Source organism: Sesamum indicum, linkage group LG15, assembly GCF_000512975.1.
Source record: "Sesamum indicum cultivar Zhongzhi No. 13 linkage group LG15, S_indicum_v1.0, whole genome shotgun sequence".
Taxonomy (NCBI): domain Eukaryota; kingdom Viridiplantae; phylum Streptophyta; class Magnoliopsida; order Lamiales; family Pedaliaceae; genus Sesamum; species Sesamum indicum.
In genome coordinates, this window is record NC_026159.1 from 1,424,558 (window position 1) to 1,436,817 (window position 12,260).

The 12,260-nt window shown below is 35.4% G+C and overlaps 3 protein-coding genes across 4 annotated transcripts; 2 read left to right on the forward strand and 1 right to left on the reverse strand.

Moving 5' to 3' along the window:
* On the forward strand, window positions 413-1,151 carry LOC105177365 (skin secretory protein xP2-like). Its single transcript, XM_011100486.2, has one exon. The coding sequence runs from the start codon at window positions 535-537 to the stop codon at window positions 961-963; it is 429 nt and encodes a 142-aa protein (XP_011098788.1). The 5' UTR covers window positions 413-534; the 3' UTR covers window positions 964-1,151.
* LOC105177366 lies at window positions 1,400-3,569 on the forward strand. 2 transcript variants are annotated; one of them, XM_020698922.1, is made up of 4 exons: window positions 1,400-2,041; window positions 2,201-2,555; window positions 2,901-3,104; window positions 3,175-3,569. In XM_020698922.1, the coding sequence occupies exons 1-4, from the start codon at window positions 1,704-1,706 to the stop codon at window positions 3,226-3,228; spliced, it is 951 nt and encodes a 316-aa protein (XP_020554581.1). In that variant the 5' UTR covers window positions 1,400-1,703; the 3' UTR covers window positions 3,229-3,569. The 2 variants fall into 2 exon arrangements, with proteins under 2 accessions (XP_020554581.1, XP_011098790.1); XM_011100488.2 differs by having other exon boundaries at window positions 3,170-3,561.
* Window positions 8,541-9,506, reverse strand: LOC105177504 (BAG family molecular chaperone regulator 2). Its single transcript, XM_011100691.2, has 2 exons — window positions 9,125-9,506; window positions 8,541-9,036 (listed from the first exon to the last, which is right to left on the reverse strand). Exons 1-2 carry the CDS (start codon window positions 9,360-9,362, stop codon window positions 8,810-8,812), a joined length of 465 nt encoding a protein of 154 aa, XP_011098993.1. The 5' UTR covers window positions 9,363-9,506; the 3' UTR covers window positions 8,541-8,809.

Consider the following 12,260-nt stretch of genomic DNA (forward strand, 5'->3'; position numbering starts at 1 on the left):
CGTTTATTTACTTTTCCGGAAACAATAAACCAATATCCATCAAACCCAACCAACTGTGAGGGTGCCATTATTATAGAGGTTAGGGGCAGGGGCAGGGGCAGGGGCGGGCTATGATACACCCAGCCCACCTACACCTTTAACTTTTCGCTGCGGAGAGCAGCCAGGCCTCTTCTAACAACTACACAAGCCCAAGCCCAAGCCCAAGCCTCATACGGGTCGACCCAACACGAACCTTGGGCCTGAATTAAAATGGATTTTGTTGAACTCAGGACTCTGAATCCCAGAAATTCTCCTCTCAACACAAAAAAATCACAGCCGAGAAAAAAGATTTAAACCCTTTCCCACCTCAAATTGGTGGTTGGTTAAGCTTTAAATTCGGTGATTCTCTCACCTATAAAACCCCAACCCCCCCTTCCCTTTTACTCATTCTTATTTTGTTGCAGTATTTCTCTACAAGTACTGCAAACTCTATAAGAATCAATAATCACCACCCCATTATTCTTTTCATAAACAAACTCATCATTCTTAACTACAATGGCTCCTCAGCTTGTTGCTCTCGCCCTCCTCTTCATCGCCGCCGTGGTTTCCGCTCAATCTCCCGCCGCCGCCCCCGCCGATGCTCCATCAGCAGCGCCAGCCACCGCGCCCGCTCAAGGTCCAACACCAGCATTCGGCCCAGCTCCCACCGGCGCCCCCGAGGGATCGCCTGCTGCAGCTCCCACCTCCGGAATCTCATCCCCTTCTTCCTCACCCACGGAGGGGCCATCAGCTTCCCTTGCTCCCGCCAGCGAGGAGGGCGTTGCCGTTCCCAGCTCTGCCCCTGCCCCGGCAGCCGATGCCCCCGCCGCCGATGCCGCTCTTGCACCCGCACCTGTAGCTGACGCACCAAGCAACGGCGCCGCTGGTTTGAAGATCTCCGCAGCAGTAGGAGCCGCCGCTGCCGCTGGATTCTTCTTCTTCTAAATCTTCGATGAGTTCGTTTTTATGAATCATCTACTCCAGACAAAGATATACATAAAAAGGATCGATCCCAGAATTCGTTAGTTGTTTGTGGGATCGATCATACGAATTTGAGCTCTAATGTAATTATGCATGTATAGTGGCACGAGATTATTATTATTTAATTAATTTGTTCGGCCATTGCATGTTGATGTGGATCTTCTCAACAATTCAAAAGTGGGCCATTTAATTGGAGCCTTCCATCTTGGGCAGCCCATTACATGAATATTATTATCCGCTTGCCTTATATATAGCCCAAAATTTCAGCCCAGAATCCGTTTGCAATATATTATTGCTCAACTACTTCACGTGTATTAAAAAGAGTCATTAAAAAACAAATGAAAACTATCACGTGCATCGCATGTAATTACAGCTCCCCTACCGCAGCAGGAAATCCAGATACAAACCCGATCTACAACGCCTACCCAATCATCTGAACCCACGTGGTATGAGTTCCTCATCTTATTCGTACAAGACTATGCGAATACGAGACAACTACTGAGGGGCTGACCCCCACTCACTCACTCCCAGGGAAAAGGTACAACACTTTTTCCCCACAATCCCATCAAAGTTGCTCGCTTTTTCACTTTTCCTCTCTTCTCTGTGTTGTATGTATATGAATATACCAGATTCATTATTGCTTCTTTCTGATATTTCGTATCTGATCCAAGATTTACGTCCACACCGACGAAACGACTCCACCAATGAACAATAAACGACGCCCAAAACCTCCCAAATCGACAACCACGCCCAAGAAACCCAAATTCCTCAGCCTCAGCCTCCAGTTCCCGCCGGCGGAGACCCAAAAGACCAGAAGCTTGACCGAAATGAGACAGCGCTCCGCCATCCCTGCCACCAACTCGCACCAGCTCAACTTATTCCCGCTCCAGCCAGATAATCAAGTGGAAGAGAGAGAGAACCACGAACACGAAAACGTAGCCTATTTCTTCTCAGCCGCGGACGGCGGCCCCACCACCCTCACCGGCCTACTCGACACCGCCACCGTGTCTAATTCCACCCACACCACCAACGATAGTTCCAGGTAATCATGAGGCAAGAGGTGAGTTTAATTAGGAACGAACTTGTTAGAATAATTAACCACTAATTACGAGACTGTCAGAGTCAGAGCTAGTACGTAGCGAGAACAACTTTAGCTGTGTATAAAGAAATGTTGAATTCTTTCTGGATTTTCTGGTTTCAGGCCGGATGATTTGTCCCCGTCGGCATCGCTAACGTACGTGTGCCGAAGACAGGACAGCGAGGAGCTTGTAAGGAACGCGCTGAGGAGTAGAGAGAGGGAATCGAGCGAGGAGAAGTGGGTGTGTTACTCGGAGGTTGTTGAGAGGAAGGTGAAGGAGGAGGAGGTGACGAGCTCGGTGGTGGATCTGTGGCGGGGAAGTGAGATACAAGGGCTGTCGCTGAAGCTGGACTATGAGGAGATCCTGAACGCTTGGTCTGATAAAGGGCCACTCTATATCCGCGTTGCAGAGAGTTCGCAGATCGTTCCGGACATCACCCATGATATTCTTAATTCCCATGAGATTGTATCCAATAATGTAAGATTTTCCGGCCACTTTTTAATCTCACTTATCGGTTTTTTTTTTTTTTGGTTTAATATATTGTCATGTATGTGTACTTGAACATCGATAAGTAATTAAATCTATAATCAGTCACGTGTAAGAAATAAATTATTGTTTATAAAAAGAGATGGATTTGTGGAGGCAGGCGGGGTGGTTACTAGGTAGGTAGTAGATGGAACATGAATAATTGAAAGTTGAGGGTGGGGTTTGAAATTGTTCTTGGACCCATCATCACCTTATTAGTCACGGGGGGGCCTCTCTTTGGAGTTGATTAATGTGGCGTCTTCTTCCAAATTTAAGACAGGTGATGTATATGTACAGGTTGATGGTATGATGATGTTGCAGCGGGGGAGGCAGGAAAGCAGTGTGGGAGTGGTTCCGGAGATGGATGAGAATGGAATGATGGCGGGAAATGGAAATCAAAGGGAAGCGAGTGTGATGAGGTACAAGGAGAAGAGGCTCTTCTCCAAGAAAATACGGTATCAAGTTAGAAAGATTAATGCAGAGAAACGGCCTCGTCTCAAGGTACATTCATTATTCCTTGATCCCCCACGCCACCCCACATGATCATTATTGTTGTTATTTTGCAGGGTAGGTTTGTGAAGAGAAGTTGAGGGCACCTCAACCATACCAAACTACCATTAAGTAATAGTATGCATTTGTTTCTGTTTTTGTGGCACACCCACCAGCACCTAAAGCCGATGATGTCAAGTGTAAAATATATATATTCTTAATTCCGGAGTGGGTGTATGCAAATATAATTAATTCTGAATTTGTTGGATAGCATTGTAAATCAAGAGGCTATTCGGCCCAAATCCAAATATATGGATATATGGGTCTTTTATGATAACCCACTACCCACCCATAGGCTATAATAGCAGGGTTGGACTCCCTATGATTATATATTATTATGATGGAATATTGGTACCTTCAACCAACCATACCCCTATATATTCACTCAGTTTGGAAACACGCAAATACCCAATACTTAAGCTCATCAAACTTAACTAAATTATAAAACATGTGACTAATCTCTATTATACAGAAAACAATTGTTGCATTACATATATATGTTGATTTATGCTCTAATCTATTGTACAGATCCATTACGCAATAATATAAAAAATAACTCCATGCTCATCCCTCCCTCCCTCCCTCCCTCCTACTTATGCATCTTTATTAACAACTAGTAAATTTCAAGCATGAGTATTTAGTTTAGAGGATGAGGGCATTGGTGCAGCTATATATATATTTGCATGGGATGGGAGCCACATTAATTAGTGATGATTATAATTGTGGTACGTACGTAGCTTAATTTGGGATAACGTAATTAACTGTCACTAATATTCTAGTTATCTAGGATCCTCCTACATGCAAGAAATATTATTTAATTAATTATTTCAATGTTTGTGTTTCTCTCAACAACAACATCAAAACCTACCTACCTAATTAATAATCATCAACACTCACCATACCCACAAAAATCCATCTCTCTTTTTTTATTTTCATTCATCTACAAACTCCATTTCCTAATTAACTCAAACATATGTATATATCAACTGGAAAAAATTAAAAAAAATAAAAATAAAATCTAGATACACACCCAATTAATAATATACAATTAATTTATCTATAATCAATTGTCGTCTACTAATCAAAGTTGAGTAATTATATAAACTCCATAAACGGCTAGCATGGTTGAATTGCCTCTACCTATATAGCTAGCTAGATCAGCAAAATTGGAAATTAATTATTTCTTGATTTTTTGTAATATTAAAGAAAGTATATATTTCTCCCCACTTTCTCAATATACAATCCATTAATGAAGAAGCTGTGTAGATTATAATTAGGTCGATCGGCTTCATAAAATTTTCCAAAAACTCTCGAGTTCAAGAAAAGAAAACGTATACTGAGTGAGAGAGAGAGAGATGATGATGATGAGTTACCTGGATGATACATATATTGAGCAGGTAGGTAGAGGCAGAGAAGTAAAATGGGTTGACAGAAGATGAGAGAGCACAAACCTAACATACACAAAATACATATGCATCAATATATACTTCTCCGGAATTGTGCATGCTTAGTTGTGCTCTCTATCTTCTGTCAACTACTAGTGGTCGGTCGGAAACACCAACCTGCTGCTGCAAGAATCAAACAAGGAACACAGACAAGAGGTAGAGAGGTACCCTTATTCCAACCATTTAAGGAATTGAATTATATATACGAAAGCTGGAATAAATCTCTCTCTCTCTCTCTCTCTCTCTACGTTTAAGGTGGGCGGCCATCGATCATCTACTTTTATTAATTGGTGTGTAAAGAAGATAATAAAAAGAACAAGGTTTTCATGATTGTTATTAGTGTGTGTATTGTGAAGCCACAACATTGACTTTGAACTCATCATCTACTATCATAAGGTAGCTAGCTAGGGCCTTTCGTGATTATCAAAATAACAACGCCTCTTTCTATACCTACAATTATGTTGACCTTCTCTCTCAACATTCTCCTACATGTTCCATACAATATATAAAATAAGAAGAATTAAATACTACTATAAAGTTTAATTTATTATTAATTATTATTAATTTACCCCACTTATACAACATAACCATACCCTTTTTTTCTTTTATTTAATTTGTGCTTGTGAATAATAATATTCTAATCATAAATCATGATCATATGTTTTTTTTATTTCTTCAGCCTTAATTATATTTCTCCCTACTTCTTTAATTTTTAATTCTCAATTGGTAACGAAATTGAGTTTTGAAGGGGTTTTATTTCATATAATTTCCAGTCTTATATACTTATTATTCTTTTAAATTAAATATATTATTCTTCCTAATTATACAACTTACCTATTCATATGTATTAATTTGTGATTATCTTATATATACTTTTGCTTTTCACTCCAACAAAAACAAACTTTAATTAATTGCATTATTAATTTGGGTGCACTGTGATCAATTTAGTCATTTACTAATTAAGTTGGTGTTGTGTTTGAGGGTAGGGAAAAGCATGTGCAGATCATGATAGGGGTTGGGTTGATGCAACCCTAGATGAGAGAGAGAGAGAGAGAGAGAGAGAGAGAGAGAGAGAGATGAAGAGTTGATGGGTGGATGGCAAAAATTGTCAATCACATCATCATCAGACATCAGTCTATGATATATATATATATATATATATCTCCAGACAAATAAATATCGTTGTTCATTATAAATATCGAGATTGATTACGCAACGTTTAATCCTTAGATCTTTCCTCCCATGCTTTCGCTGTCTTAGTGGTGGTGAGTGCAGTATGCGTGTCGACTTCACATTTGCCCAACCTCTCCTTTTACCTATTCAATTCTTTTTCATTAAATTATTATTATATGAGATATTTTTAAAACATTTATTTTCCTTTTTAATATCTTTGAGGTGATGATGTAAGGACATATATAAAGCGACTTGACAATTTTCTATACTATTCTTGTACACATAAATATGAAACGTCATGTTAATTTGGATTTTTCACTCTCTGCCAATAATCAAATCTCAGTGACAAATTGGGATTTATTCCTAATGCTTTTGCAATGATGATTTCTCGAACAATTATGTAATACAAAAGTATGACAAAAAATTGAAAAAACTATTTTTGAAATTAAATTTGATCAAATCAAATCAATTATTATGTAATTAGTTATTTTTTATAAATTGTACACCAATCATACGATAATTCCATGAGAGGGGGTGCGCACAACATGCGACCCCAAGTTGTATAATTTTTAAAAATTATACCTAATTATATATATATATATATATATAGCTCTCCTATTAATTAAGTTCCGCATTCTTTTTAAAAATTATACATAAAATTTATTTTATATATATATTTCTGCCTCAATAAGTGTGGAAATATGAACCTACTATATAAGTATAATTTTTCAAGCTCCTCAGACCTTCGTTTCTTAATTTGTCCATAATAAAGTGAAGAATCACACAAATATCACATTTATTTGTATATTGTATTCGCTTTTATTTTATATTATACTATAATTTTTTTAATTTAAAAAAGAACACATTTTAATTTATACACGTGATACAAATATACGACGTAAAAAGTGTAATAAAAGATTCAAACCAGACACACAAAACTCTCTAGTTGATTATATAATTGTATTAAGATCTTCTTTAAATCATGATGAATAATCAGCGAGTGCATACAGTGAGGAAATGTATTTGCTTGAAAGTGCGTCAGTCTGTTTTTGATTTATTAAAAATTTCTAATAATTATTTATAATTATGATATAATTCTTAAATTATAAAATAGTTGGTATTTTTTGGAATTAACATTAGTAGAAATATTATATTTCAAATAAAATTATTTGAACTTATTGATGTTAAATGAAATTAATAGAGGAAATATTTATGAAAACTCCAAAAGTTTTTGCGTAAAATTAAAAAGAAAAATGACACGTTGAATTCTTTAGAAATTATTTAATTGGTTCGTCCAAAACAGTTCAATCAATTAAACAATCGAAAAAAAAAATATAAGCAACCCCCTTGTGATATCGCAAATGAGCAAATTACCCTTTTATGAAAAAATAGATAGCGATTTATCTCCTTATATTCTTTAAAATACAATAATTTATCCGCTTATGATTTTTAAAATAAAGTAATTTATCTACCTCACTGTATAAAGAGGTAAATTACTTTATTTTAAAAAATATAATAAAATAAATTACTATATATTTTTTTCATAAAGAGTAATGTACCAATTTTCAGTATGATAGGCATAAATTGGTATTCACCCATTCAACAACTCTTGGGGAAACATTAACATCGGGGCCGTCAACTTCTCAGTTGAGACTGAATTGATGCTTTTTTTGATTTTAATTACTTCAACTTCACCGTTTCTACCACTACCATTAATTCATTTTTGAAAGGGATAATTCATAACCAACCATAGTGTGATAATAGAAACAAATATTTTTTATTTTTTGAAGTAAAACAATTACTATTACATTATAAATTTCAATCACCAATAATCAAATACTTCAATTATTAATATTAAATATGTATAATTAACCAACAATTACTATTAAAATAAATTAATATTTAGACAATAGTAGACCCTAAATCCATGATCAAGAGGTATGAGGTTTCAACTTCACTGACTAAATTAGATTTTTCTTTGCCAATGAGACCTAACTCAGTTGGCGAAGATAAGGCCCCATGATTTTAGAAGTTATGGGTTCGAATCCTGCTATGTGTGTAGTATGTTGTTTATTGCATAGTAGGAGTTGTTGTCTACTATAATAATAATTCATCGCTGTTATTTTAAAAATAAAAAAGAAAAAAAAAACACCCGTCACCAGTATTTCATGCTAACATCAACCAAAAACTGTAATCAACAACACGTTATCAATTTTTACAATAATTAACCAATTTTTGTTGATATTTCAACCCCCACGCCCAAAAATAAAATAAAATAAAAATAGTCAATAGATGACGATGAAATACTCGATATATTATTTAAAAAAAAGGAAAACAAATAAAATAAATTTCTAATTTGTTTTCTTTATTATATATATAGGAGAATGCAATCAAATTCTTTAAATTATTAATTAAAAAAATATTAGTTTACTCGTAAGAAACTTTATTTTGAACAAACCTAAGCAACACCCAAGTGGGAAATATTTGACATTTTTAGGTTTCTATATTCTTTGATTCCTTCAACTTTACAATTGAACAGGCACGCGCATGACGACTTCTATCATATTTAATGAGTGGAAAAGTACATCCATTTATCAATGAGTTTGAATCATAAATTGGAATCTCATTCTGTATTTATCTCACTTTATATGATTTTATTGTAATTTATTTAATTCTGCTCAATTATAAATCGATGTAATAATGTAATTTCAAAATCAAGAGATATTTCACACTCCCAGCCCTAAGTCAGAATTAAAAAAGAAAAAAATAAAGTTCGTAAAAATTGACAAAAAATGAAGTTAAATATAAATGAAGAATTTGTACAATAATATTTCACAAAATCATAATAAACTAATTGAAGATGAGTTGGACAAGGCATCAGCTTGAATTTAATATGCCGGATGCCGACAAGGGTTACGATAATTCCTAATTAAGACATCAAGTAATTCATCATCATAAAAAAATATTGTAGTTAGATGAATGGAAGGCACCAAAAACCTGTACTGTATCAATACTTGATTGATTAAATAAATAATATAATTAGACCCTAATGGTACGATACGGAGATCCGATGATTTGGGTCCGGGCCAACCCGAGTAGCTTTCTCTCTTTGATGGCTGGATCCTCCAACATCAGAACCTTGTCCTTGTCTCTAACCCCAACCATGTGCAAGTGTTCCTCGTCCTCCCTTTCTTTCCCTTTGAACAATAGCCTTTGCCCTTCCGGCTCCAAATTTGTTAATAATGACAATACCATCTTCAATTCCCCTATTAAAACAAAAAATACTAATTATAATCAGACGACGTGACTTGCGTATGTAAAATTCGTAATGACGAGGAATTATTACACACTTACCAAATGTTGAGGTTGCTTGGATTGATATGTCATGCCATTGTGAGACCATGGAGACTCTAATTGTGATCACTCCTTCGCCGGAGTTGTCTTTGCATTCTCTCTTTTGGACAAGCATACCTCCTGGTCGTAGTTCCCATTTGATCTCACCGGTGACGGTGGCAGCACCACCACTGCCGCCGCCGCCGCCGCCTAGCTTAGAGCTGCTTCTCGAGAACCTCTTTGGTCTTAACTTGATCATTTTCGTCCCCCTTTTTTTTTTTTTTTTTTTTTTTTCTTTTTTTCTTTTTGTTGTTCTCTCAAAATGTATTTTCAGTAGGTAGTAAGGGGGGAAACAAAGCGATTGGGAGTTGGGAGTTATATAGTAGATTGGGAGTTATATAGTAGGCTGGAGGGTATATGTGGACAAAACATCTCAACATTAAAATACAAGCCGCCTAAGCTTATATTAATCTTGTAATAACATCAATCAACACAATTAATTCATTTTAATAATTTGAAGAGCCATTGAGATTTTGACACATGGGACGAATATGGGCGGACTTCTTTCTGCTGATTTTATGGGGGCCAATGCACATGGAGGATACGGGGTTGGGATTAGTACACACTTATAGCTTGATTAACGGCCATAAATCTATCACCTCACACGAAATTCCTTGACCATTGATCACTTAGTATAAAATAATGATAAATATTGCTCTTTTTTTTTTTATAGTTAGAGCTAAAAAAATAAATCAAACTATTCCGTTGAAATTGATAGACAAAAAATCTCGTTTGAACTCAATTTGTTAAATTTAACAAATCAAACTAGTGCAAAATATCAAATCACTTAAATTAGGCTCATTTTTAATCATATTAAAGCTAGTTTGAACTTGATTAAATTAATAATTAAAATAAATTACAATAAATTTAAATAATAATATATTCAATTTGACGCGAGTCTTTTAGGGTTTTATAACAATTATTAACCCAAACAATATAATTCGGGAGACATAGAAGATGGACAAATTGAGGACCATGAAAATCCCAAATCAACGGAGCATATGTTTGGGGTTGGGGATGGGCACAAATGTTGTTTGTCCTTTCTTAGGTTTACTTGTCATATTATTTTATTTATTAATGTAATAAAATTAGGTAGAAGTTGTATATATTTAAAATTTGGGTGGTTAGCTAATCCTACGGGTATCTAACCATGTGCAGGTGGAGGTGCTGCAAGAACTTATATATTTATAGATTAATTACGAGCTTTCCTTAATTAATGCAGCTGTAACATGAATCCGTATGTATGTTTTACCTTAATTAAATGTTTGGTCTCACACGGAATTGGAAGGTGGTCCATTTTAATCACCCAATAACTGTCTTTAAAGCAACAACAATTGGATAACTTAAATTTGTTTCCTCCACTTTGGTCGTGACCCCAACTGCCAGACGATCACTATCATTTCTTTATTTTGGGTGTAGATTATACATTGATTATGCCTTAAACTTCGTATTAGTGATATACAGCTACTTCTTTCTGTCTCTTTTCTTTTTCGAACCATCTATTTAATTATATTGTTTTGATTAATATTATATAGGAACACGGTTAGGACATCAGGATAAGGCGTTTTATAATTTCAAGAACGCGGTTAGGACATTCCTTACAATATATGGCAATTTCAAACAATTATTACAATACAAATTAAATCAGGGAAATTAATTTTGGTGAGTTAATAATAAAAGAAGAAGAAAAGAGGATTGAGAGGAGTGATGATATATGTATTACAAGTCACAGTAGTGGACCCACATGCAGGAGTAATGATTGATTAGTCCATTTTTGAGAAATGTGGTAAAGGAGTCCATGCTACCCTGTCTCAATAAAGGGGTTGCAGTTTGGGGCTGAAAACATCTGCGGCACAAAGGATGTCGGCCCGTAATTTTATTATAATTACACCAACTATGGGTTCCACTCTTGGAAATAAACATGAGCTTAATCTTTAACAAGAGAGCCAATTGGATCTTCTATTACACTATAAATGTCACAAATTTGATTATAAATGTAAAAGATTTACGTAAGATATATGTGTGGATATGCTATTATTTTATGAGGAATCACATCTTAATTAGATTTATTGAGGATGAAATCCATGTTATGCATATATATCATTTTCATTAATTAATGCGGAAACCCTGTGATTTTAAGCACCCGAATCCAAGCACATGTCTATGATATAACACACGAATTAATTATTTATAATCCACTTGCCAATTTATGTCTATATGTGACATTAATAATTACGAGTATATGAAATATACATTTCTGAAAATCAAATCTTTAACAACTATTATTAATTTAATAATTTCCCTACTATCAAATTCATATGATGATCGATCATTACTTATTAAACAAATATAAAATAATTAAAGTTTCAAGAATTAATTAAAACCCAAGAATATACATAGGGTGGTTACACGATCTTATTTAGATGCGTATAAGATAGGGTTGGTGATTAATAAGTCTTGATACAGTCTGAAAAGTAGTATAGACAGTTAGATGCATGGTGTGGGGGTGGTTGATTCGAAACAGGATATGGAGATGTAAGCAGGGAAGATAGTGTGTGATAATTGTAAGATTTGGAGAGATTTAGGGCAGAATCTCTATCCCTATAGGATCTAAACACACTTGTCATTTTTGTTTAATACTAAGAACCTACTGCACTCACTCTTGTCATCATACCTACATACTCAAGGTTAGCTAGCTGTCCCCACGTCATGTCTGCATTCATCAAAACTACTGCTGTACTTAATTACTGAAAGATTGGACCCGATTGATGAATTTTGATCTCTCTCATCCATCTTAGACTTGATCCAACAACAAGAATTGAGGAGAGGAGGCTCATATAAAGCCCATTTTTCCAGCTAGTCCGGCCCAGTAGGACAGATGATTTATGTATGGCCCACAACCAAGAAAAGACGTCTGCAACGCCGCCGTTTTGGTATGTCAGCATTCGTGGTGTAGAATCAATTCCCATTTCAGTGCTCTTGGCATTTGAATGGCTGTGGGATATCCAGCACCAGTTGTTTACCAACAGCTCCTACAAACTCTGGTAACTCAACTTACCATTCGACTTCAATCATTAAGCTTGATTCTTGTCCTCCT